The sequence below is a fragment of the Scleropages formosus genome, chromosome 20 (genome assembly GCF_900964775.1).
Source record: "Scleropages formosus chromosome 20, fSclFor1.1, whole genome shotgun sequence".
In the NCBI taxonomy this organism is placed as follows: domain Eukaryota; kingdom Metazoa; phylum Chordata; class Actinopteri; order Osteoglossiformes; family Osteoglossidae; genus Scleropages; species Scleropages formosus.
The window spans coordinates 23124699-23150183 of record NC_041825.1 but is presented as its reverse complement, the minus strand read 5'-3'; the positions used below and the strand labels follow the sequence as shown (position 1 = coordinate 23150183).

The window sequence follows — 25485 nt, the reverse complement described above, 5'->3', positions numbered from 1 at the left end:
GCAGAAGATGGGAAGTCCAGAACCAGCAGCTCAATAATGTCACCTGCTGCCCTATTTAGACAGAAATGGAGGGAGAGTGACAATGAGTGTGTGTGTGTATGAATGTTTCTGTTTTTCTTGTCATCATAGATTCTGAGATTCTTACTATTCTTCATATTTATGTATAATTACTTATACTTTCAAATTTTCTGTTCCATCCATCCATCCAGCCATCTACCCATCCACTCATCCATCCATCTATCCACCTACCCATCCACTCATCCACCTGTATTCAGAAACTGTCCACATTCTCTCTACAAACTCCTATTCAATGCCAACTGCTGACCAGTTTATCCTATAAATGTTTGCAGGATTTGTCCTCTTGTTACTAATCACCAGACAGAAGCTTTAGACAATATGGAAGTTGACTTGAGTCGCTCCCACACTCTACCGTGTTTGTGTCCTCTTTACTCTTTACTTTACCTACCTGCTTAGCTAATAAATTCAGGTTGTGTTCACTGAACAAACAAATGTTAGAAAGCAGAAATATAAAGACTAATCCAATGAAAATAATGAATAGCAACTTTTATGTTTCTTTGAATATTAACGTGAACTTTTGTAGCACATAGAGCCAGTGTATCTTCCTGTTGCTGACAGAGCAAATGAATTTAAGTATAACCATGTTTTCTACTAGAATTACCTGCCTCTACATTATATTTATTCATTTATCTGATGCTTTTCTCCAAAGCAACTGACAATGTTAAGCTACTTACAACGACCCCCACTCACCATCATGAGAAGCACTGTGGCAACAGTGGAGTCATTCAGGTTCCTGGGCACCACCATCTCACAAGACCTGAAGTGGGAGCTCCACATAGATGCCGTTGTGAAGAAGGCCCAGCAGAGGTTGTACTTCCTTCGCCAACCATGTTTTCTACTAGAATTACCTGCCTCTACATTATATTTATTCATTTATTTGATGCTTTTCTCCAAAGCAACTGACAATGTTAAGCTACTTACAACGACCCCCACTCACCATCATGAGAAGCACTGTGGCAACAGTGGAGTCATTCAGGTTCCTGGGCACCACCATCTCACAGGACCTGAAGTGGGAGCCCCACATAGACTCCATTGTGAAGAAGGCCCAGCAGAGGTTGTACTTCCTTCGCCAGCTGAGGAAGTTCAACCTGCCACAGGAGCTACTGATGCAATTCTACTCCGCAGTCATTGAGTCCGTCCTCTGCACCTCTATAACTGTCTGGTTCGGCTCAGCTAGAAAATCAGATATCAGAAGATTACAACAGATAGTTCGGACTGCTGGAAGAATCATCGGCACATCCCCCTCCCCCCCAGCTCTCCAAGAACTGCACTCGTCCAGAGTCAGTAAAAGGGCTAGCAAAATCATTGTAGACCCCTCACATCCAGGCCACTTCCTCTTCGAACCTTTGCCATCTGGCCGGCGCCACAGAGCACTGAGCACCAGAACAGCCAGGCACAAGAAAAGTTTCTTTCCTCAGGCCATCAACCTCATGAACAGCTAAATCCCCCCTAGAGAGTAAACCAGTGCAATACACAATGCTATTTATATTTATAATTATATATATTTATCACATCATATCTCTTACTCACATTCCCTTGCATTTGTATAGAACATACCTGTACATACATATAATGTCTAGTGACTATTTTTTGTATATTGTTTATTTTTTTCTATATTTTTTTATCCTTTATTCACATATTCTATCTTCTCATCTGTGTCTTGTCACTGTCATTATGTCTGTGCTATGGAAGTTTCTGTCACCAAGACGAATTCCTTGTATGTATAAACATACTGGGCAATAAAGCTCATTCATTCATTCATTCATTCATTCATTCATACAGCTGTGTAATATTACAGTAAGTGCCTTGCTCAAGGTACTACAGCCAGAGGTGGGACTCAAACCCACAACCTCTAGGTCCAAATGCAGCAGCTCCAACCATTATGTCACCAGCTGCCAACCTTTACCGGCTGACTGTGCGTTGAAGGAAAGTTGACGGAAACATTTATGCTCCTGAGGATCTTGCTGACTTGCTCCAATTTCAATGAGACCGAAGGCAGTTTTCAAGTGCTGTGGCCTTTTCTGAAGCAGTAATGTGGCCTGGTCATGGAGATCCCCTGCGCAGTGATTTCTAAAAAAAAAACTCACTTACTGGACCATAATCACTGTTTGTCCCATCATCCTGAAACCTGTGATTTTGGTGAGCATACACAGACCCACATTTGAGTTCTCTTGGTAGAAACTTATGTTTTTCACAACAGATTTTGGTCAGCAAGTTAGATGAGGCACCATGTCCTCCCAGCTCTTCTACAGAAGGTCCCATAGACGCAGGACACTCATAGGCTGCTTTGTTTCCACTCTTATGTCCAGATTGACACATGCTTTTTACTCGTACTGTAAATCACACACAACACACATCATCTGAAACCACTTGTCCCATAGAGGGACATGGGGAGCTAGAACCTAACCCAGCAACACAGGGTGAAGGGCTGGAGGAGGAGTGGACACACCCAGGACAGGACACCAGTCCATCGCAAGGCACCCCAAGCAGGACTTGAACCCCAGACCCAACAGAGAGCAGGACCTGGTCTAACCCATTGTGCCACCATGCCCATCTAGTACTGTAGATCCAAAAAAACCCCCAAAAAACAGGCATCTTGACAACCTCTTACGACAACTTGCAGTGGCAGAACATGTATTACCACTGTTTACCACAGCTTTACTGTGGCCATTCCGGGATGGGTGAATGACCACGGTAAGCAGAGCACTTGCAGCTGCTAGTCTTTCGTTACTTTTCCCTTTGCAAACAGAACACAGTTACTGCTGCTCGTTGCATATATTTGTATCTGTTCTTTTAAAAATAGTTGTTCTCTGAACAGCCTAACCTCAGCTCAACCAAAACCCCGGTGCTGAGTATGTCCTAAGAAATTATACTCTGCGCCCTACAAGTTTTTTTTAGAGTCTGAGGTGGATGATTCAATAGATTTCCCAAAATGACACCGCAACAAAGCAAAATGAGGAAATGACTCAACATGGCATTCAATATCGCATAGTTGTACGTTTAATATACCTACATTTTTTTGGCGCTTTCGATTCTTCTGTAATGTCCGCACTCACCCTCCGCTGTCACATGCAGCCTGTTTTTGGTTTTAATCGTTTTAAATTTGGGTCCTGCGTCTCTTAGGCAATCTGGGTACTTCTGCGTTTTTTCTTTTTTGCACTGTCTCTCTAGTTTTACAGTTCTGCTTTTATGCTTCCCCTACATGGATCACTGTGGATTTTCTTAACATTTCTGCTGAATTTTTTTGATGCAATGACAATTCAGAGGCCGTTTCGATCTTACCGGCAGCAAAGCAGAGAAAGAAGTCAACTTTTGTAGCAACAGGCCTCTGCCAGGGCACATCGCCCGTCATCACGTTCTACACTCCAGGGCAGTATTCAAATATTTTTATTTAAATGGTTCCCTTATGCACTGAGAAGCTCATCCTCACATTCATTTAGAGGTTTTATTACCTAAGACTCCAAATACTGGTTATCGCTGCCTTTTAACTGACGGCGACATGGGGTTTGTGTTGTGCCGGATCAGACTGCGCTAAAGCCGGTCTATTTCTGTCGATTAAATGTGAATAAGCTCATTGGGAAGTGCATTTACTGACAGAGAACATTTCCCATCTGCCATCACTTTAGCTGGATTAGTAAGTGATAAACTATAAAATTAACAGCACATATTTAAACATATTCATTTAGATGCTTTTTGCCAAAGCGGCGTACATCTCACAAAAAATACAATGAGTATTATAATATACAAACTGAATAATGAATATGGTCCACAAAAAAATTATGTACAACATATACAACATTTATTAATTATAAAATAGACAATGTACTTTAAGTCAACCAATAGAAAAAAAGTATATATATATGTATATATATAAATACTTAGAAGAACACGTATTTCCAGAACATTATAAAACATCCAGCCTGAATAAGAAAGGAATTAAATTTTTGTTTGGTATCGAGAGGAAATGCTTCCGGGGTGTGGGACCTGCTCCTGTTCACAAGATACAACACAGTACAAGTTAACAGCATTTAGGTAATTACATTCACATTTACATGTTAAATCAAGGTTTACAAAATAGTTACAATATTTATGCACCAGATTCCAAGGTTACTTTTTGATGCATATCATGTAACATCTGCTGTTAAGACAAAGTGAGTAAATTCCCATTAATACAAATTCCATGACACCCACGATGTCCTGAATTTAAACATTTCAGATGGACTTTTAAAAGAAAATATTGATCCCAGCATCTGTATTCAACCTGAACGTCTCTGAACGAGTTATGACTCATTTGCATTAACAATGATGGGGCTTTCTGAGTCAACTTATTTTCCATCCCACCTAACACTTCCTTGCCCACCTATAACACTTTCCAAGGCCCCCTCTCCAAGAGCCACCCTACACACACCTTTCCATTATGGCAGCTTCATGTCTGCCTCTCATCTCTCTGCATCCTTCCTTCATCCTTCCCCGTTGTGTCAGTGGGCCCCGAATCTCACCCCGCCACAGTTACACTAACATAAATAACAGTCCAGAGGATTACTCCGGTATTAATCAGACACATAATCCCACAAAAGGCTACCATGGAAATGCCTCATACTCATTGCATGAGAAATGTGACCATCCTTTAGCTCTGGTATTATTAACAGTAAACTTTACAAAAATAATTATTGTGATAGTTAAACATATGAAACTTCCTGAACTCCTCATATTCCAGATGTTTGACATATATTAAATCACAGCACAAGTTAGCTTGGTCATTTTCTACCTTAAATACAAAATACAATTACTCTCGATAGATGCTGCTGCACACTGTCGTCGTCCGTTCTAGAAACAGTGGAAAATTCTAAGGAATATAAATTGCGTTGAAGGGATTCTTGCGCTTCTGTCCTCGGCTCGAGCGGCGAGACGGGCCTGCGGTGCATCGAGACCCAAACTCGAACATCTCACACGAAAACAGGCGGTAAAATAAGGGCAGCCAAAGAACGCTTAAGCCCCAACAATTAGCTTTTTTCAGTTCTCGGGTGCACGGCAGTACACGTAAAGTGAAACACACACTCCACACGCCAACGGAGGCACTCCCATACATCAGCGTGGTCACCACCACAAAGCACGGTACAATAACAGAGATGGAGGTAAAAACCAGAGATTGACAAGCAGCTCCTCGCTGGTGTGCAGTCCTATAGTTTGGGTTGTGGATGCTGATGAACACTGGAGGTATTGCAGTGAAACTGACCCAAAGCTCCTAAACGCTGATTTGAGAGATCACATCTGGGAGGCTGCAGCTCCTTCCATCAGGCCTAAGAGCTCATCCCCACGCTGCGGAGATGCGTCTGTGGCCCCCATGATCACTGCACATACTGTACCTCCCTGTTCCTATGTGCGCATGCGTGTTCGCTCCCGTGTCCGCGTGTTTGTGCACGAGTCCCTGATCCACTGCGCGTTTCAGTGTGTGTCCCTGTTGGTTACACCAGAGTGTGGCGTACGTCGTTTATGTATGTGGTGCGTATCGGATAACATCTGTCTCTGTGTGCGTGTATGTGGATCGATCGATTTCCCTCCCCCCCGCTCGTGCCCTGCGCGTGCCCCCTGGCCTGCCCAGCAGCACGAGTTTGCCCCACGACCCCTACGAGTTGCTCTGCTCCCGCGGCGCGTGTCCACCCTGCGCCGGACTCTTGACAATCGTGATGACGGAGGCGGTGTTGAGGCGCGGGGCGACCGCCATCAGGGTCCCGGCGCCAGGCTCGAGCCCCCGTGCGAAGCGCTGCAGGGCGGCCAGCCGCGCGCCCAGCCCCTCCAGCTCGCGCCGCATGCCGGCGTTCTCGGCGCCCAGGCGCTCCACCTCCCGCTGCAGCTCCTTCTTCTGCTGCTCGAGCGCCTCGCGCTGCGACACGCGCTTCACGCGGCAGCTGGCCGCGTAGCCGCGGTTCTTGAGCGTGCGCCGCCGCTGCTTCAGCCGCTGCACCTCGTCGCGCGACAGCCCGCGCAGGTGGAGGTTCAGCTCCCGCACCGACAGCGACATGAGCTCGCTGTCCGAAAGCACGGGCACGTTCTCCCCGCACTCGCGCTTCACCTGAGGTGGGAGGTGGGAGAGAGAGAGAGAGAGAGAGAGAGAGAAGGAGGGGTGTAGGTGCTGCTCGCTCGCGAGGAAACACAGAGACACAGGCGCGAGGACGGACCGTGCCGGGCGTTTACCTGCAGCGCTTTGCTCGCTCTGCTCTCGGCCGCCATGAGCTCTGCGATGATCCCAGTCCCAGCGACTCGCTGTACCGTGCACGTCCTCCTGCACACACAGATAGATACACGATGAATAGGCCCTCCCTTTCTTGAAATGTGACTAGGAGCAAATGTATAACACTATTATGAAGAGAAATGTCTTCGTGTAAACGAAGAGGTTATGTATTTTGCGTCCCCACATTCCTGAACGTTTTGGAAGAGGTACCGGAATCACTTTCCCACACATCCCTCGAAGGAGTAAAACGCACAAATGTAGAAGGAAACGTGTGAAAGTAACCGCATTTTAAAGCGCAATTTCTGGATCTTTCCTTGGCTTTAAGGATGAGTAAATGAGTAAAAAAAATTTCTACTGAAAATGTACTTCTCATTGAATGTCTGACGTATACAATAATAATAGCAGTTTAATTTCACTTTTAAAACTTTAGCTTTAGTTGCAAAAGCCCTGTGACTAACGTACGGAGCCCTGCAAAGGACCTGTATTTGTATACTGAGGGGTTCATCACTTCATCCGAGAGCCCGAAAATAAGTGTGTTACTCCGTGAAGTTCTACAGCAAGAGCAGCTCTGCCTCCCTTTGCCCTCCGGTACTCAGCAGCACTTTGCTCAGGAGACGATCGACTGGGAAGTCGATACGCGTAGGGGGGCGAGCGCGGGCCCGCGGAAGGAGCGGAGGCGCGCATGCGAGAGTCAGAGTGAATCAGCAGTATGTGACCCGCCACCCCTTCAAAGAGCACAACAACACGCGCGCGCACCCACCCACACACACACACGCGCGCGCGCAGAGTGACACACATACACATCACAACAGTAACGCGCGATCCTGACGACTTTCGGCAAAAATGACCCACATTGCAGTTACACTATCACTCAGTGCCCATGAAAACACTTGGTACGAATAAAGTATGAAGATAAGGGAGAAAGTTTTTCTACATGTCTTATTTAATTAGTCTCAAGTTATCTGACGTCATAAATATAATATTTATGAAAACGGCGAACCTAGTAATTTTCGGCTAATTGTTTGAACCGGAACTGTGGGAGAGAGGAGTTTCGCCTTGTAAACAACGTATTCGGCAGTGAGTGAGTGAGCGCAGAAATACAGCTTCGGCTTCACCAATCGTCGATCGCTCCGTTCCTCGTCTTTATGAAAAACAACAAACAATGACTAACAACAGGTAACGAGGGAGGGGATCGGCGTGACCCCCCACACCGTGTTCGTTGAAAACAGGTAAACACCGCGGCGTGTGTAAAGACAGCGATCGGCGCGGCACACGGGGCCGGGGGCTGCAGTGCGAGGGGCACATCTCCCAGCACGATCACGTCTTCACTATAGTGTCGACAAGTCCGGGGAAAAAAAATAACATGGAGCTGAAGGCAGCCACCAAAACATCACAACACCAGCTTATCCACCATTCGTCAGGGAAAAGACGGACTTACTCGGTGTTGTTGTGCTGTGTCACCGTCGAGGATCGCTGTATCCGACGTTCCCTGGTCGATGGAGCTCAACAATATCTATACAGCTCGATAAACATGAGTTTTAAAGGAGTGAAAACTGCGCAATCGCAGCGCCTGTAACTCTAACAAAATGTCAGTTCAACGTTTCCTGGAATCACTTAAAGAGTGAGCCGCCCGTCCTCCATTCATAAAAAAAAAAAAAACACACGCATACGGTGACGTCACCCGAGTGGAATGTAGGCGGGGCGTAAAGGGCTCCTCTGTGTACCAGAATGAGGCCGGAGAGAAGATCACAATTGCGCACAACAGCGACGCCATTTTGTCAGGGTCACGATAGTAATACGTACAACACAATACTATTGTCCTGTATTTCAGATTTCAAAACAAAATGTGAACAGTACCGCTCATTACTATGAATACATGAAATATGGCCAGCATTTAAAAGATTAAGAAATAGATAGTGCTAAAACAACTGTATGACAAGGTTTTTAGAGAATGATTTGCTTGATAATATCCTAAGCTTACAAAGTCAAATGATGTTTTGCTTCTGCAACGTAACGAAACATATTAAACCCATTTTCTTTGAATATTTCTGAAGTAGTATAGCAACAGCTTGTCCATCAGTAGTAAACTGAGCCCACAGAAGGCTATCTTTTACATACATTTACATTTATTCATTTGGCTGATGCTTTTCTCCAAAGTAACTTCTGGTGTTAACCCTACCTACAGTTATTTACCCTTTTATACAGCTGGATATGCGATAGGTCTATCGTGTAGGCCTAGCCATTTTTTTCTATTATTTTTTCCTTCGGTTTCATACTTGACCATTTAGTCACACATGGCTGAAGCAATCAGTGGCTCCTGGACTCATCTCTATGGCTCCGCAGCTCAGGATAACTTCCACTAGGGCCATAAGGAGGCCTTAAACTCAGTAACAAGTACAGTTTTATTAGTTTTACCTCAAAAAAGAGACTGACAACTCACAGACTCACGATGGGAATTTGTCACTGCGACATTTGCTTCTACATTCCTTATCCTATAACTCAGGGAATACCACTATAATTTTGTTCTGTTGCAGGGTAGTACAATCACAATAAAGTCTTCAATTCAGTTCAGTTCAGTTCAATTATTGCTCTGAATTTGGTGCTGAGCTTTCAAATACAAATGATTTCATGACATAAAAGTTAGAGGTGCTTTGTTCCGACAAGGAGCCACAAATGTTTTCTGTGTACACTTGCTCCTCATGTTGTAAACAGACAAGGTATACATTTTTGAAAACAAAAGAAAAAATTCCATTTGATTATTTTTAAATGATTTTTCCCCATTTATCTCTTTTCTTAAATTTTGGCTTATTCTATATATTATAGTGGAGTAAATGAGAGCTGTTTTTCCCTAGATACAATGAGACTCGGTGTATGATTACTGAGTTGAGTTGTTATTGAATATTGGTGATTATAATAGTTTTTTAAAAAAACTAATTAGCGAATAAATCGGGGAAATCGGTACTAATAATCTTTTATTGTTTGTGATTTATTGGTAAAAGTGACTTTTGTGTTCGTATGGTGAGAAACAGTGTTCTGTACGGTACAGTGCAGTTAGTCTTCCGCTCCGCTTGTCGGCGCTGTGGCGCCAGTCTCGTCCTAGAGCGGAACTCCAGAGACCCTTCCCGGCGTCCAACGCGCGCGTCACTCGAACGACCTCAGCTCGCGCAGCTGTACAGCACGCTTCACTGGCGCCACGAGCCGGGCTGTTGGCGGTAGAAGCTCGTGGAAACGCACGGAGGCAATTCGTGGCGTTCATTGAAAAACAGCTTAGTTAGTCCAAACATCCCGGCGGAAAAAATAATAAACGAATGGCTGGAATAGAGGAGCTTTCTCCCTCAGTGGACACCCGGTCCCCTGCAGACGAAATTGAAGGAGACGAAGATGACGACGAGGTAATTAAAAATGACAAACCCTGACATTAATAAAGTTATTCTCCTCCTCCTGAGGCCGCTGCAATGGCGGAAACCATGATGATATGAACGTGTTTAAACACCAGCACAGTTGTGAAGGACGTTAGACTGTAGAACACCACCCCGGCCCGGGAGACACTTAAATATATTAATTTAATAATACACACAAAAAAAAGTACTGTAACTGAAACAACGCAGAGACACCGGACAGCTTTCACTCACAATCACCTCTGGCCTAGTATGGGCTGGACATGGCTATCTCTGACTCACTGATCGAATGAGATTCAAATAGGTTATCAGTGGACTGGATGCCATTAAATGGGTATCAGTGGACTGTGTATAACTCAAGACGGGTGTCAGAGTAAATATCTGTAGGCTGGGTATGAGTGGACTTTCTCTGTATGTTACTGGACTAACTGTAATTACATTGGTTATTAGTGTATTGGGTTTCACTCAGGTAGGTATCTAATGGCTAATCAGGGAACTTGATGAGTACAGGTACATTGCTGTTGTCATTATTTGAGGTGATGTTGTCAGAGGAAAGTGATTTTTTTTCTGTGCAAACTCAACATGGCTCCATTACTAACATTGACGTTCACAGAAACCTGTCCCCGTTGACAAGCGAACATGAGCCGTCATGTCAGTATTCTTGGAGGTACATCGTGAGTCTGAGTCTTTTTGCTGGTGCAGGATACATGTGTTTCGGTCCCTGCAATTGTAACCTCCTCTCAGAAGGTTATGGTTTCACTGAGAGCATCAATCATTCATTCACTTGTTCAGGCATTCAACAGGTTGACCCAAATACTGTAAGTTCACACTGTAGTTTCATACTGACTCTACCTAAAAAGTGAAGTTAAAATTCCTTGGTTCATTCATTGACTGTAAGATTTTTGTGCAAACATTTTGCTACCAATCAAAGTAACATTAGTGTATAGACAGTGATCCTTGTAGGTCAACAGCCATCAGTCAGGGTTACTTTATAGCCTGTTTAAACACCCTCCAACCTAGTAGTTGTTTAATTGGATTAGTCTTAAAGCTTAAGCAACACTGAATCAAGTGTAATATGGACCTTATGTGGAAAAAGGGTCTCTGCAGAGTGATATGCCAAAACTAGGGTTGAAATCCTCTAGACATGATAGTTTAACCTTTGGTCATCTCAAAAGTATGGCCTCCATCGGCAAAAACACCATCCGCCCTAGTTAGCACACACAAGCACCTGCATCTTGCCATGCATCCTTCTTCCCTGTTTGATTCATGGTGAAAACTGGCTGGCATACTGAGAGAGAGAGCGCAGTTAAAGTGACAGTATGGCCTGAATCAAAGTGCTGTCCTGCAAGAGGAATCAGCAAAGTGCCCTGAGGACATAGTGAGGAAGACTTTAGTAGTTTTTCTTTTCTCAACTGAACCTAAAGTGCTTCTAGTTTTAATTTTGACTTAATTCCCCCCTCTTGACATTGTACCAGTCATACATTGCACCAATAACATATGAAGGCAATGCTCTATGCCCAAACCAGGCATTGCACAGATGTTGTGTGTTGTTAATGGAAGGCAGGATACAGTGTTTATGGAATGTGCCGTCTTCCAGTTGTCTTATTACTATATATTGCAAGCTTTCTACCCTTTTATTCACGTGTCACATCATTCTTCGCAGTTTCTACACATAAAATATGGCAAGATTTGAATCAAAAGGATATTTAGAATATAGCTGTCCACGTCTCTCAACAACCAAGGTGTTCTCTGCCAACTTTCTTGCTTTCTCCTATATTGATTGCTCTTAGCTGGACGAGACGCTCGTGGAGAGACTTTGGGGACTCACTGAGATGTTCCCAGACAGACTGCGCTCTGCAGCAGAGGTGTCAGCGCAGTGTTCACTCTCCGTGGCCAAGAAGCTGTACAGGTGAGTTGAAGAGTATGTTCTGGCCAGTGGCCATCTGGAATCATCTCCTGGTACCACTGGTTGACTCTCATTCCCTTTGTCTGGCAGTTTCACACGATCAGCACTCTGGGTGGGGACTACCTCCTTCATGATCCTTGTGCTGCCTGTCATCTTTGAGACAGAGCGTCTGCAGCTGGAGCAGCAGCAACTACAACAGCAGAGACAGGTTAGCTTCAGTAGTATTTTCAGTGCTGTTTCACATTTCCTCATATTCTTATCCTCTTCCCTCATTTTCTATGATTTCTACCATTTCTCTTCAGTGTGGGAATAGAGTTTGGAAGTTTTGTTTGGTGTTTGTTCCTGTGTTGACTTTGTATGCACTGTAACAGTTTCATGAAGAGGTTTAATTGAAATGACATGCTTTGATGTAGATTCTGCTAGGACCTAACACTGGGATGTCTGGCGGGATGCCTGGTATGATGCCTCCAGCCCCAGGGAAGATGTGATCTGAATGTCCCTCTGTGAGGCCTGGGGGCTGCACAGGGAGAAAGGGAGACTGGAATGGGGAGAGTAACAGAGCCAAGGTGATGAGGAGGAGGGGAGAGCAAACTGTGGAGTCAGTACACAAGTTCTTCCAAGTGCTTGAGGTTTGGCTTAGGGGCACTGCAACATTTCCCTCCCTTCCACTGCCTCACTCATACAACACACTGCAGAGACTGACCTCTGATCACTGTCCTTTTACTTTTTTTATAGTTATATAAATATGTATATGTTACAGGGGCTGGGGGAGGATGAATTAGGAAGAGGGAGTTGGACTCTTAAATATCAGATTCTGTGCAGGTTTGGGCGTGCACAGAATGGTAATTTTGGGGGATAGTTTATTTTGAAGGAATGTAGGCACATCATTCTCTCAAGCTACACAATACCTGGACAAGAATGTCACTCTGCCAACAATTAATAACAGCAGAACCCTGGAGTGATGTAAAGTTTCATGTAAAATGCATGTTTTGGGGCCATTTTTGATTCATGCATGGGAAGTCAGCTTAATAGAAACATTTAATTGACTTTGTCAGTATCTTCAAAAATAAAAAATCTGGGAATGAAAGAATCAATCATCTTTCGGGGGGAGAAGAGACAACTGCAATGAAAGATGTCTTATGTGATATTTCAGTGTGTTCTCTGTGTCGTTTGGTACCATAGTGTTTTTTTTCTGATGGCCTGAGCAAGAATGTAAAGAATGTGACTTGCTCTTACTCACCTTTTTTCCTCATTTTATACCAACCCCTTTTACACTCTCTTACCTCTGCTCCCTGAGCAAAGTCATTTTGTTGTTGTCTGACATGACTTCAGAAATAAAAACTGTTGGAAATTATTGCTGCAGGTAATAATTTTACATCTTTTACAATGAGCATACAAGTTGTTTGGGCCACTCGGGAGACTCTTGACAACTGCACAATACACAATATAATGTAGTTGAAAACCCAACAAGAATTCCCCATCTGGTTTCACAATGGTACATAAAAACTGAACCACTCCTTATCAGTAATGGCTTGTCCAGTGCAGGGTTGTGGTGGTTTGGAATCTAGCCCGGAAACATACGGTATGTGGCACAGTACAACCTCGATGGGCTGCTAGTTCATCGCAAGTCATTGAAACTGGACTATCCATTTTGAGCTCATACTATGGCATGAAAGACAAACATGTTCTTCCAAAAGTAAGGAAAAGGACATTTTATATTTTAGTAATTACTTTATCCCCATATGAGTTGTGTATGATTTTGATCGTAGATACAGATCAGCCTTCTGTCAAAAATAAACTTCTGGCTGAAGACATTCAGCTGGAACAAAGTAAAGAGATCACTTTTGTTGATGCTGCAAATCACATAGCTGTATCTTCTGAACAAGACTGATCCCTGCTGTGCTGAATTATCTAATTTCTATGGTACCTGTCTTTATTTGTCCAATTTAGGGTAAGTACTTTCCTCAAGGGTGCAGCAGCAGTAGGTGAGATTCAAACCAACAACCTTCAGATTCAAAGGTAGCAGCTCGAACTACTATGGTATCAGCTGTCCCTTAACATAAATACAAGGAGGAGTGACAAAGAGTGCAGTTTAAACTCAAGATATGACATAAGCTCTTTAGCTTCTCAGCATGGCCTTAGTAGACCTGGAGCGGTTCAGGCTCTCAGGTTACAGTCACTAACCCAATCCCTGCAGTTTTGCAACGTAAGCTAATATAAATATAGGTTATATACATCTGTATATAAACTTAATTTGTCCAAATAAACTCAACTGGAAAGACATTAATTCACTGGCAGTCAATGTTAACCTCAATTTGTAAATTGGGTATACAGTCAATAGGGCTCCAAAGATTCGCATTTCCAGCGTCCAAGACCAGCTCCTCTTATGCTCTCAGAATAAGAAGAAAAAAAGCAGTTAAAGACAGACAGCCACAAATATGAGACGTCCCCCACAGCACGTCCCTGTTGGGTCAAGCGAAGCAGCGCAGTACCTGGGCTGTGTGCGCTGTTCTGGGGGCTGTCTGAGGAGGCACTGTAAGGCCAGGCACCATGTGAAGGCAGCAAGGTGTTCAGGGAGGGATTGGGCTCTGAAAACCAAAGAGATCGGGGGGGGGGGTCGCCTATTAGTGCGAGGCCCTGGAGAATACTTTAAAATATATCAATATGTCATCAATTCATTTCTACTTAAACAGGATGAAATAGTCACAAAAGACAAGCCTGCACTAGGACGTCTGCAGAAGCAGGAGAATTCACTGAGAAACGAATACGATTACTGGCACGGTAGCGCCAGGATCCCGAGCACCAGTACCTGTGTTGTCTCGGAGCAACTGGTACTCTGTGTCATTGAGGCTGGAGGCCACCGAGGAGCCCAGGACACTGCCTGGGGTCACGTAGGGGTCAGACTCTGGGTCGGCGCTCTGGAATCCCTTCCAGGGCACTCCGGGCTGGAACTCGATCATCTTTTCTACTTAAATATAAATATAATCACAATAAAACTGTGAGTGGAATGGAAATAACTCGAAACAGGACATGAACTTTGAAGTGACTAAACTGCAATTTTATGATAATGATATTACAAATGGATGATTAATGTGCGTTAATGCTTCGACTGTGGACACACAACCGATTTAATAGGATTAGTGGCTTTTTAAATTTACATGCAGTCAGCGACTAGCAGCCGTTTCAGCTGCAGACGACAACATTGGTCACTGCGACAGTCAAATTCAGTGGCTAGAAGAGGCACGTTTTCCTGTGCATATTCTGTTCTCCTCATATAACAGCACCAGCTGTACATTTTGTATTTTTATGAGTAAGATCCTTTGTAAATTATGGTGAGGAGGAACGGATATCTCACCTCAGACTCATACTTTTTCTGCCAACACCTTTCCCCATGACTTGTTTTCACTCCTGCCTCTCATCTCCCCTTTTTTTTTTTTTTTTACCATATTTAAGATTTTCACATTTTGATGAGTTCAGGGGAGCAGGTAGTGTGGAGATTTAAGGACAGACTTGTAACCTGAAGGCTTTTGTTCAAGACACAGGTTCCTTGAGAAATGCATGTAACCAAGAAGGCTGTAGGAAAATCGCCTAAAATTGTAAAGTCAGTTTGGACAAAATACGAGTCTATCTGAACCCTCGATACTTGTGTTCTTCTCCCTCAAACTGACTTGTGAAGGAGTTCTAAGACAAATATAATGAGAAAACAAAAACTGGGGCCTTTCAGTGTCCCTTGATTCAATTAATATAAATTAATAGCATACAAGTTCATATAGACATGGCTGGAACAGAGGATGGTAAGAGCTTTTTCAAGATGCGGCATAAGAAATAAAAACAATATGTGCAGTACTATCTTTGAGAGTAAGTTATTATATTGGTAGGTGAAAATACAGTGCACATGATTAGTTTTAGGCAGTAGTGTTACAGTAATGGAGAAGGAATGAAAAGAAAACAACTTTAAGCACGAGGCCTGTAAATTTTAGTTAAAACCTGCACGAATAAAATACATATACACTGATATTTGTGTGCTTTAATATTGACCATAAAGTACTGCTGAGAGTTACTAGCGTTTCGCTGTCGCAAACTTTGTTCCCATTAGAGCCCCTTCCGTAAAATGTCGTAAACACAAAAGGCGCGTATCGTTCACAGCGTGCTTACGTCATTCCGTAAACGGCCGTAATCTGGATTCTCTAAACGTCCTACGCCAGTTCTGCACGTGGATCCGCGTGTCACCCGGCGACAGTTACGCAGAATTACGAGGCAATTCCTTCGCGAAGTAAGCCGTCCTCCATCTTGTAGTTGTTTTTCTGCGAAATACTTTTAACCGACAAAAAAATTCAGAATTCACTCTGGAAGCGATTTCTTGCTTTATCTGTAAAATTCACCGAATTACTTTGCTTGTTATACTTCTTTAGCTCGAGAAAAGTGTTTTGGAAGCTGAAATCCAGAAGTAGCGCTGGTGAGGCCGTGGCCTTTTTAAGTTTTTTTTTTTTCTTCTCAGGCTGAGGAGAGACGTGTCTCAGACTGAATACCGCAGACTTTTTTTTGTGTTTTAATTTTCTTGCTGGTTAATATCAACTGAAGTCTGCCGAGATGCGGGGAAGTTCCTCGTATGGAGACAGAGACAGAGAGCGCGACAGGGACAGAGACCGGGGACGCGACCGCGGAGGGTAAAAAGAAGAGAGTAAAACTGCTCCTCATGACACACACACACACACAGCCTGCATAAAATTAACTACTTACATGTTGATGTGTAATTTTACTGAACTTGTCTCTCACTACTAAAAAGCAGTTCGAGTTCACATGATAAGGCAGTTAATAACATGCTGGTGCAGCAGCCAAAAGTGAAGGGGACTCACTCACTTGGGGGGAACTACTCTGTACCTTAGAGCAGAGAGCTGGTTTACACAGAAAACAACAGCTGATCTGTTGAAACTGGAAACCAAGGTTGCATTATAGCTACTTTCATGTGTCCCTCTTCCTGTTTAACCCCCCCAGCAGCACACGTTTTGGGTCGAGCAGAAGTGGCAAGTTCGGGAACCCTGGGGAACGTCTGCGCAAGAAGAAGTGGGATCTGGATGAGCTGCCCAAGTTTGAGAAGAACTTCTATACGGAGCACTCGGAGGTGCAGCGCATGACGCAGGTATGGTTTCGGTGCCCGCTTTTCCTTACGTGCCTCGCACGGGTTGTGCGTGACAGGCCAATCAATCCCCCTCCCGTGTCCCTTGTCTCTAGTACGATGTGGAGGACTTTCGCCGGAAGAAGGAGATCACCATCAGGGGATCGGGCTGCCCCAAGCCGGTCACCGCCTTCCACCAGGCGAACTTCCCCCGTGAGTGTGGAGGCAAAGATGACGGGCGATCACGCAAACGGCACACGTTCAGGCTGTCCTGCGAGAGGGACTGTGCATGTGTGCTTCGCGATGGGTGTTTTTGTGAAACACGGAATTATATAGTCACTCCTCAGCGAGTCGTCACTCCTTTGATATTTGTAATAAGTGACTAAGACCAATTTAAAATGGCTGGGAATAAAAACCGTTAATCTTCAAAACTGCTATTTGATGCCATTTGAGCAATTAGCAAACACACATCTTGTGACCGGTTTCTGCTTTGTTACGCTCGCTGTGGTTTTCATGGTAACAGTTCACCTCTTCTTACTAACGTTATTAAAATCACTGGCTCAGCACCAGACATGAGCTGTAAACATGGTGGGAGTTGACTTCTGCACTCTGAAATTTTTCTTTTGTCTGGTTGCATTTTACTGCTGCGTGTTGGGTGGCAGTTCAAACACAGGTTGTGTTCTCCGTTACAAATTATATAATAGGGCCAAGTGAAGAACACTTTTTTGGTGTTTAAGATAAAAAAAAGAATCTTGAGAAAGTTGTAACACAAAAGGTAGTTTTGTCTTTTAATGCACTTAAATATTCATACATTTTTAGTATAGTTAAAAAGATGGCCTCTTTAACCTTGAATTTTGGATCATATGTGTTTTTGTTTTTTTTTTTCCCCCGCTCAAACTACTGCCCAACCTTTTGCCATTGCCAGAGTATGTCATGGACGTTCTGATACAGCAGAACTTCAAAGAGCCCACGCCTATCCAGGCCCAGGGTTTCCCGCTGGCGCTAAGTGGGCGGGACATGGTGGGCATCGCGCAGACTGGCTCTGGCAAGACCCTTGCGGTAAGGGAAAGAGAAGATCTGCGTTGCTGCTGTCATCTTTGTTCATACACACATGCATACACTCACAGTCATTTAGGATCATTTGTGCTAAATGGCCAAAATAGTAATAGTAATAGTAGTAATGCATTCCTACATTTTAGGTCAAAATGTATTACAGTAAATGTTTTGATTTAGGAGATTTAGGATATTTATTTACCTTCTGTTTACACTCCCCCCTGTGATATTAATGGTTTTCATACTGTTACTATGTGCCTGGTTTTGTGCTTCTTGACTATGTCTTCAGGCACTTTTGCTTTTCATTTGAGGCTTGAATTACACTTTCCCTCTTTTGCTTTCCTTGTTCTAGTATCTTCTCCCAGCTATTGTGCATATCAATCACCAGCCCTACCTGGAGCGTGGAGATGGCCCAATTGTGAGTACACAGTGTATTAGGATAAATAGTCCTGTGTGTCCATGATGTGTTGATGCCCTACGCCCTTCTCATTTTCAACTAAGCCCAGTCTCTCCCTCTGCCTAGTGCCTGGTACTGGCTCCAACTCGCGAGCTGGCACAGCAGGTGCAGCAGGTGGCCTACGATTATGGCAAGTCATCTCGCATTAAGAGTACCTGTGTTTATGGGGGCGCACCCAAGGGGCCACAGATACGAGACCTGGAGAGAGGTCAGTCGTCTCACGAACTGCACAACACAGTTCTGGTTGTACTTATTGCACATGTTCAACATAATGCAGTACTTTAAAAACATTGAGTGCTACAGGTTGCAAGTACTTCTTGAAGAAGTGTTCCAAGAAACTACACTGAATGTGTCCTTCAGACTACTGACCAGTACCAATTATCCATGGATGTTGTAGTAGGAAATGTTTGCTGCATACCTCACTGGGTGAATACACCCAGGTCCTGGAAAGTGTTTGTGGACCATCATTTCCAGCTCTCCTGTTGTCACAGGTGTGGAGATCTGCATTGCCACCCCAGGCCGGCTAATAGACTTCCTGGAGGCAGGAAAGACCAACCTGCGCCGCTGCACGTACCTGGTGCTGGACGAGGCTGACCGCATGCTAGACATGGGTTTCGAACCACAGATTCGTAAGATCGTCGACCAGATCCGGGTAAGCGAAGCAAAAGTAAATATCGTTGGAGTTTTGGGAGTCTTCGTTCTGCTGGTGCTTGTGACCGTCTAGTTGATATCTGTCAAACCCTCACCATAGCCGGACAGGCAAACCCTTATGTGGAGCGCTACCTGGCCAAAGGAGGTACGTCAGCTGGCGGAAGACTTCCTGCGAGACTATGTGCAGATCAATGTGGGAGCCCTGGAGCTGAGTGCAAACCATAACATCTTGCAGATTGTGGATGTCTGCATGGAGAACGAGAAGGACAACAAGTGAGGCTAATTAATTTGCTCTATTCATTTTTTTGTTGATATATCGAGGATGTAGCAGTTAGACCCTTCTTATGGACACCCATTTAAAAGCAATGTGAATGAAAATTCTGAGTTTTGTGACCTTTGACCCCTGGCTTTTCTCAGGCTCATTCAGCTTATGGAAGAGATCATGGCTGAGAAGGAGAACAAGACCATCATCTTTGTTGAAACCAAGAAACGTTGCGATGAGCTCACTCGTCGGATGAGGCGTGATGGGTGAGGAATCGGTGGAACTGTACCACTCTGTCCCTGTTGCTCAGTTTATTGCTTGAATTTGTATGTGGCCTGGGAATCACTCTCAACTTCAGTTCTAAACCTTTCCCTGAGTGTTTGCCATTCACACAAAGGAGAGGGTTGCCATTTGGCTTTAGCCACTTTTTTAACTGTTAATTTTTTTGCAATCAATATCTTTCAGAGATTTCAAACCCAATGTCACTTATTTTACTTGATATTGCTGGTATAAAAGTGTTTAATGCTTTTGAGTGACTTCAGCCAGTGTAGTAGTGTTAAAGTTAGTTTTCTCTTACGAAACTCCTAATATGGTGTCTGCTTAGGTTCTTTTTTGTGAGCCTGTTCTTGCGTTGCCTTTTAGGTGGCCTGCAATGTGCATCCATGGTGACAAGAGCCAACCTGAGAGAGACTGGGTCCTGTCAGGTATGACTGTGAAGCTAACAGAGGCGAGTGGTATTATAAGACCTTGCTTTAAGTTCTGTTGTGATTTTTATATTGCTCTCCCTCATTCTAGAGTTTCGTAGTGGTAAAGCACCAATTCTCATTGCCACGGATGTAGCCTCACGAGGACTGGGTATGTATTGGAAATTTACAGAATCTTGGCCCCACAGTCACTCACACACCTGCATACACCAAAATATTGTAGACTGTTAGGAAAAGTGGGGAGGGAAACCAGCATTTTGTTAAGAATAAATGTAATGTATATCTGTCAAGTTCTTGAGGAAACATTCAAACAAAGTCTAAAATAAATGTACGGGAACCCAGTTGATACTGACTAACTTAGTTCTTGGAGTACGCCTCTAGTGGGTTCTTATCCGGACTTTATCTTCATTCTTTCAGGGTCTCAGTAGTTTAGAGTGGAAAGAGACCATCTCAGCAACATCTTGCCTTTTTGATAAGAAAAGCAAAGCTTAAAACACAAATATGAAGCTGCAGACTGAAGATGTAGTTATGTCAACAACCTGAAGAATTTTATTTGTAGATCTGTGTTAGGTATACATTGAAAATGATCAAATATTCATTCTCCTGGGGGGTCAAAAGAGAGGAACAAGAGAGTGCTGGAAAAGAACATATGACTCACCTCCGACCTTGTGACGATTGCTTTTTTTAACCAATTTTTTTCTGTTTTATTTTATTTATTTATTTTTTTTTATTTTTGTTTGTTTCCAAGTCTCTCTTCCGGCACTAGAAGCGCACAGGCCCACGGAAGCCTGCTGCCGGACCCAGGCATGACTTATCGAAGCCAGAGTTGGAGAGAAACCACGGAGAGAGGGCCTGACTTATCACTCCCTGAAACGGCCATCTCTCCAAAAGCCCTAAGCACAGCCCTTCAGAAATATGCACCCCACCCCCTTCTTACTGCTTTCCAGGAAACAGGTTGCCTGGGATTACAAATTTGAGGCAGGGGTGCAACAAACAGGGCTGGGGGTGGTCTAAGACAGGCTGGGAGAATGGGCACTGTTGGGGGTGGAGTTGACTTCCTGTAGGAGCACCTAGTCCTTTGCTGTGGAAACACAGTGTCGCAGCTTTCTGGTGGAAGAATAGATGAGGAAAGGAAGTGATCCACCACTGCTCCAAATGTCATTTGTGTCACTGCTGGAGGATTTTGCTGATTGGTAAACACAGTTCCATTGTTATGTTTTGAAGGCATAATCTCAGTCACACGTCGTGTTTCTTGGCAGATTACTGTTTGCAGGTCAGCTGGGGCTCAAGGCACAGCGATTTCAAGCCATCGGTGTTCAGTCTCGTGACAGCAGTGGCAGGATTGTCTCCCTAATAGAGTGGGATAATTCTGAAGTTGCTTATTGGTCATTTGGTTACATTGAAGCAAATGGCTTTTGGTGGTCACTTCTAAATTAGTTTCAGGCCAGATCTCGGAATGTGTAAAATGTGCAGGTGCCACCCACAGTCAGTGTGGCCTAGAACAGGCTTAGAATGATGTCTCCAGAGTAGTTAGTTTTCAGTGGCGCTCCAAAGCATAACAGACAGCTGAGAACTAGTTTAAAAATGTTGCTTGAAAGCTGCGTGTTGAGTGAAGTGTAGCTGGAGAAGATGGAAGTTCAACGGGCATTGTGGTCATAGCACTGTGCCACGTGAGCAGTGGCCCACGTCCACAGCGGGCAGAGACTCCTCTGTGCTGCCCCTGCTGCGCCCAGATCCAGCCTCGCCGACACCCCGAGCCCTCATGTGGCTGTGCTGGCTCTCCCTCTGAGGACGTCATGTCTGGTCCTGGCTGGCAGGAGTCCTGGCCTGGAGGAAGCCTCTTTCTCGCTGTCTCCGTCCCACACCCTGCTTGTCCCCTCAGTATCTGTTTCTGTATCAGTCTACCTGTCAGGTTTCGCCTTTCTCCTCGTCCTCCCACTTCTTGCATCTCTGGCTCCCCTTTGCTCTCCTGACTAAACGCACTTTTCTTTCTTTCTGGTCTCTTCCTTTTTTCCACTTACCTGTGTACAGTGGGTGCTCTGGTTTCATGTGTTTTATGCTGAGGCTGCCACTGAAAAACTCCAGCGACGTGTTTCTGCCCCGTTTTCCTAGCCTTCAGATCCCATCGTGTTGCACTTTGAGACCCACAGTTCGGGGTCACGGCCCTTGGTGTCTGTTTCTTGTTACTGCAGTTGCACCTTTCTTCCTCCCCCCCCCAAAAAAAAAAAAGAAAAAAGAAGGGTGAACTGGGCTCTCGGGAACGCTGCGTGTCATTGTGGAGGACCTGCAGGGGTGGAGGGCCGCAGTTCCAGGTCCACTTCTCAGGGTCTCTCACCTGTCTCCTTTGTGTGGGTCTCTGCAGAGTGAGGCACCCACACCCAAAAAAACCCCCTTCCTGCGAAGGAATATTGTCACGCAGCTTTTGTTGCAGAACTCCTAATGTTAGCTTGAATAGTGTTTGGTTTTTTCCTCTGCAGTCCCTGAACAGGAAGTTGTTTGAAGTGAGGAAATTGAAAGGTTCACAGGAAGTATTTGGGGTTCAGGGCAGTAAGCATAACAATGGCATTGTGCTCTATGTTGAGGGTGTTTGACAGCATATGCAGCAGCTCATGTGCTGTATTGACAGACAGTCAGACTTTACGGTCTCACTTGAGCCTCTGATACTGGTACTGTGTGTGGAATTCACTCCCCAGCTACTTTCACCCTCATTCAACGACCTGAGTGCTTTTCTTATACCTGTAGCAACACCAACAGTCTCTCCGGGGCAAAAATAAAAGCGATGCGTCTGCCCTTGACTTGGCGAGGGAGAGGATTCGAGAGAAGCGGGGAGACGGTGTAAAAACTAAGGTGTTGGCTCCAGTCCGTCTGGTCAAGCTCCTGCAACTCCCGAGAGAGAACTGGAAGGGGGTGCAGTTCTCCTCTGGTCTGGAGTTGTGGGCATGTTTGTGAGGTTGGGTGTGTGGGGGAAGGGGGCCAGTTTGTCCCCCCCTCTCTTCCCAGCCATACCAAATGACCCAGGACTGATCAGGGGGGACAGAGGGAGCTAGCCCTGTAAAAGACTTCTTAAACAGGGTAAGTACCTCATCACTCCCCTCCCCTTTCATCTGTTGCATTGAACACAGATCCATCGAAGTCCTGCAGACTTTAGCGGAGTTCATTAGAATGAGCTGGAAGTGTAGACAGGCTGAGGTTCAGGATTGTGCCATGTGTTCTCTATGTACCATGCCCTTGCCTCTTTTTATTTTTATTCATAAATAACCTGAGTCTTAGCCCTGCCCAAATTGGAGAAAAGGAGACATTACTTGACCTCAGCGTTGTTCGAGCCCCATCTTTTCTGTAATGAGAAACAGACTTTTTGTTTTGTGTTGCTCTCGAAATGAAAGCCTACTGAACAAAATTGGAGCCAACCCTCACTCTAGCCCCTCTGCCTACCCTCAAACCCTTCCAAAGAGAACTGCAAAATATTGCATTTGTTGTTTTGTATTTTTTGTGCATAGAAAATGAACTACGATTTCTTGTGTGTCAAATATTGGGGGGGGTGTTGTAGAATGGGATCGTTCTGGTTATCTCCAGGCTCTAGTCTCTGTAGGGAGTGAGTATTTTTTTTGTTACTCTGGGTATTGTCATCTTTGCTGGTCCACATCTCTTATCAAATACATACACATATATTCAAGTGTAGCTGTCGGTGCACAGGTAAGTTCAGAGTGAGAGTTCATTTCCATGCATTTGTGTAAGTTGACTTCAGGTGAAAAGTAATTGTAGGGTTACGATGTTTTTACGGATTGAAGGTGTAGCATGCTGTTTGGTCAGGTTTACTAGCTACGTACTTGCAGCAGCCCATTTTCTTCGTGTTCACTGGTTTTTCCTTTCTTTCCCAATGACACGTGTCCACCCAACACCTCCCTGCTCACCCACCTAAGATGTGGAGGATGTTAAATTTGTCATCAACTATGACTACCCAAACTCCTCGGAGGACTATGTCCACAGGATCGGCCGCACAGCCCGTAGCACCAACAAGGGCACGGCCTATACCTTCTTCACTCCGGGCAACTTGCGGCAGGCCCGCGACCTGGTGCGGGTCCTAGAAGAAGCTCGGCAGGCCATCAACCCCAAGCTGCTGCAGCTGGTGGACTCGGGGCGCGGAGGCGGAGGTAAGGGTGCCACCGAGAGGGTGCTTGTTCAGGCGGAGTCATGTTACTCATAAATATCGAGTTGCTATAGCACAGCCTTTACCCAGAACATCATAGCTCCTGTCTGAAGTTACTGAACATTAAGACCGGTCCTTGTACCATTAGAGTCACAGTCATGAGTGAAACTGATGAGGTTTTGTTACTGTGTTTGACCCTGCAGGTGGCAGATCTCGATACCGCAATATGGGCTCAAGCGCCAACAATCCCAACCTCATGTACCAGGAGGAATGTGAGCGGCGCATGCGCTCTGTCGGGGGGGGCAGCAAGGATGGGCGTGGAGGTAGCGACGGAGGAACGGGGGGCAGTAGCAGCAGTGGGAGTAGCTATAGCCGGGACGGGAGAGGGGGAGGGAGTAGTCGGGATGGGGACAGATCCTCCTCGTCGTCGTACAGGGATCGCGGCAGCAGGGACAGCCGAAGTAACTCGAGTTATGGGACGGGATCAAACTCTACGTCCTCCTTCACCAGCAGCAGCGGGGACCAGTACCAGAGCTACAGTGGGAGCGGGAGTGGCCAGTACAACGGTAGGAGCGGCTCCCAGATGGGCGCCGGCTCCTCCAGCGCAGGCAGTGGGGTGGCAGATCCATCTGGTCAACAGCAGGGGCAGTTTGGGAATTTAGGTGCCAGGACTGGACAGCCCCCCCCACCGTCGGCTGGGCCGCAGCCTCTAATGGCCCAGCAGTTTGCGCCCCCTCAGCCCATGATAGCTTTCATGGGGCAGCCTCCTTACCCGTTTGCACCTCCACCCCCTCCCCCTCCTCCCCCACCTCGGAATTGACAGTCCATTTTTTTTACAAGTAAAAATATCAAAAATCTCAGATTGATAACCCATGGTGATTATTCCTCTGAAGGTTGGATAGTATTTCTTCTCATAAATGCAGCTTTAATCTCATTTCCTTCAGTAATTCTGCCACAAGACTCTGCACTTAAGTTTAGCTTTTTCTGGAGTTTTGTCTTGTTTGAGGGGTGTGGGAGGTGGTGCCTGTACTATATATGCTAAATCCTATCTGAACTTTTGTGTATGTAATCTTTCATATAAGAGGTAGGTCCATTCATCTTGGCAGGTAGTTAGTTATTGATCTGGTGGTGTGCAGAGGGAATCCGAGCAGGTTTGTGCTGGTAAGAATTACGGAGCATGACTGTTGCTGACCACGACCTACCTTTCATAGCAAAGGTTTCCATAACTTTGGAACAGAAATTTAGTTTTGTGTTAGTGTATTTTCCTAAAATGAAAACACCTTTATTTTTTACTCTAAAACCAAGAAACGTCATGGGTTACTCCCCTGCTGTATCTTTTTGTTTCAGAATTGCTCATTTAATACATTTACTGTTCAAGTACAGACCATGATCACTTTGGCAAATACTTAGAATCATCATGCTCATTTGAAGGTGGTTACTGACCCTGGCCATGTGTTGGTTATTTAATAGTATGTAACCAG

At 44.9% G+C, this 25485-nt stretch overlaps 3 protein-coding genes across 5 annotated transcripts; 2 read left to right on the top strand and 1 right to left on the bottom strand.

Annotated features, from left to right (window-relative positions):
• Nucleotides 1–3916: 3916 nt before the first annotated feature.
• maff (v-maf avian musculoaponeurotic fibrosarcoma oncogene homolog F) lies at nucleotides 3917–7968 on the bottom strand. 2 transcript variants are annotated; one of them, XM_018761795.2, is made up of 3 exons: nucleotides 6790–7180; nucleotides 6274–6361; nucleotides 3917–6151 (listed from the first exon to the last, which is right to left on the bottom strand). In XM_018761795.2, the coding sequence occupies exons 1-3, from the start codon at nucleotides 6813–6815 to the stop codon at nucleotides 5705–5707; spliced, it is 561 nt and encodes a 186-aa protein (XP_018617311.2). In that variant the 5' UTR covers nucleotides 6816–7180; the 3' UTR covers nucleotides 3917–5704. The 2 variants fall into 2 exon arrangements, with proteins under 2 accessions (XP_018617311.2, XP_029102598.1); XM_029246765.1 differs by lacking the exon at nucleotides 6790–7180 and adding an exon at nucleotides 7749–7968 and having other exon boundaries at nucleotides 3919–6151.
• Nucleotides 7969–9388: 1420 nt separating this feature from the next.
• Nucleotides 9389–12963, top strand: tomm22 (translocase of outer mitochondrial membrane 22 homolog (yeast)). The gene is made up of 4 exons (XM_018761794.2): nucleotides 9389–9702; nucleotides 11499–11617; nucleotides 11705–11822; nucleotides 12028–12963. The coding sequence occupies exons 1-4, from the start codon at nucleotides 9619–9621 to the stop codon at nucleotides 12100–12102; spliced, it is 396 nt and encodes a 131-aa protein (XP_018617310.1). The 5' UTR covers nucleotides 9389–9618; the 3' UTR covers nucleotides 12103–12963.
• Nucleotides 12964–15847: 2884 nt separating this feature from the next.
• Nucleotides 15848–24826, top strand: LOC108940025 (probable ATP-dependent RNA helicase DDX17). 2 transcript variants are annotated; one of them, XM_029246763.1, is made up of 13 exons: nucleotides 15848–16281; nucleotides 16613–16754; nucleotides 16847–16943; nucleotides 17656–17789; nucleotides 18136–18201; nucleotides 18307–18448; nucleotides 18732–18892; nucleotides 18992–19164; nucleotides 19309–19419; nucleotides 19796–19857; nucleotides 19949–20008; nucleotides 23778–24008; nucleotides 24208–24826. In XM_029246763.1, the coding sequence occupies exons 1-13, from the start codon at nucleotides 16205–16207 to the stop codon at nucleotides 24822–24824; spliced, it is 2073 nt and encodes a 690-aa protein (XP_029102596.1). In that variant the 5' UTR covers nucleotides 15848–16204; the 3' UTR covers nucleotides 24825–24826. The 2 variants fall into 2 exon arrangements, with proteins under 2 accessions (XP_029102596.1, XP_029102595.1); XM_029246762.1 differs by having other exon boundaries at nucleotides 16610–16754.
• The last annotated feature ends 659 nt before the right edge of the window (nucleotides 24827–25485 follow it).

What these genes read in the sequence shown, in the direction of transcription:
- maff (XM_018761795.2), bottom strand. Translation starts at nt 6,815, where the DNA reads ATGAACCCCTCAGTATACAAATACAG. An exon ending in CCCTCAGTATACAAATACAG is followed by an intron (nt 6,362 to 6,789) that starts GTCCTTTGCAGG and finishes CTGTGTGTGCAG; the next exon opens with GAGGACGTGCACGGTACAGC. An exon ending in GAGCGAGCAAAGCGCTGCAG is followed by an intron (nt 6,152 to 6,273) that starts GTAAACGCCCGG and finishes CTCCCACCTCAG; the next exon opens with GTGAAGCGCGAGTGCGGGGA.
- tomm22 (XM_018761794.2), top strand. Translation starts at nt 9,619, where the DNA reads ATGGCTGGAATAGAGGAGCTTTCTCCCTCAGTGGACACCCGGTCCCCT. An exon ending in GAGACGAAGATGACGACGAG is followed by an intron (nt 9,703 to 11,498) that starts GTAATTAAAAAT and finishes GATTGCTCTTAG; the next exon opens with CTGGACGAGACGCTCGTGGA. An exon ending in AACTACAACAGCAGAGACAG is followed by an intron (nt 11,823 to 12,027) that starts GTTAGCTTCAGT and finishes GCTTTGATGTAG; the next exon opens with ATTCTGCTAGGACCTAACAC.
- LOC108940025 (XM_029246762.1), top strand. Translation starts at nt 16,205, where the DNA reads ATGCGGGGAAGTTCCTCGTATGGAGACAGAGACAGAGAGCGCGACAGG. An exon ending in GCTCTGGCAAGACCCTTGCG is followed by an intron (nt 17,790 to 18,135) that starts GTAAGGGAAAGA and finishes TCCTTGTTCTAG; the next exon opens with TATCTTCTCCCAGCTATTGT. An exon ending in GAGAACGAGAAGGACAACAA is followed by an intron (nt 19,165 to 19,308) that starts GTGAGGCTAATT and finishes GGCTTTTCTCAG; the next exon opens with GCTCATTCAGCTTATGGAAG.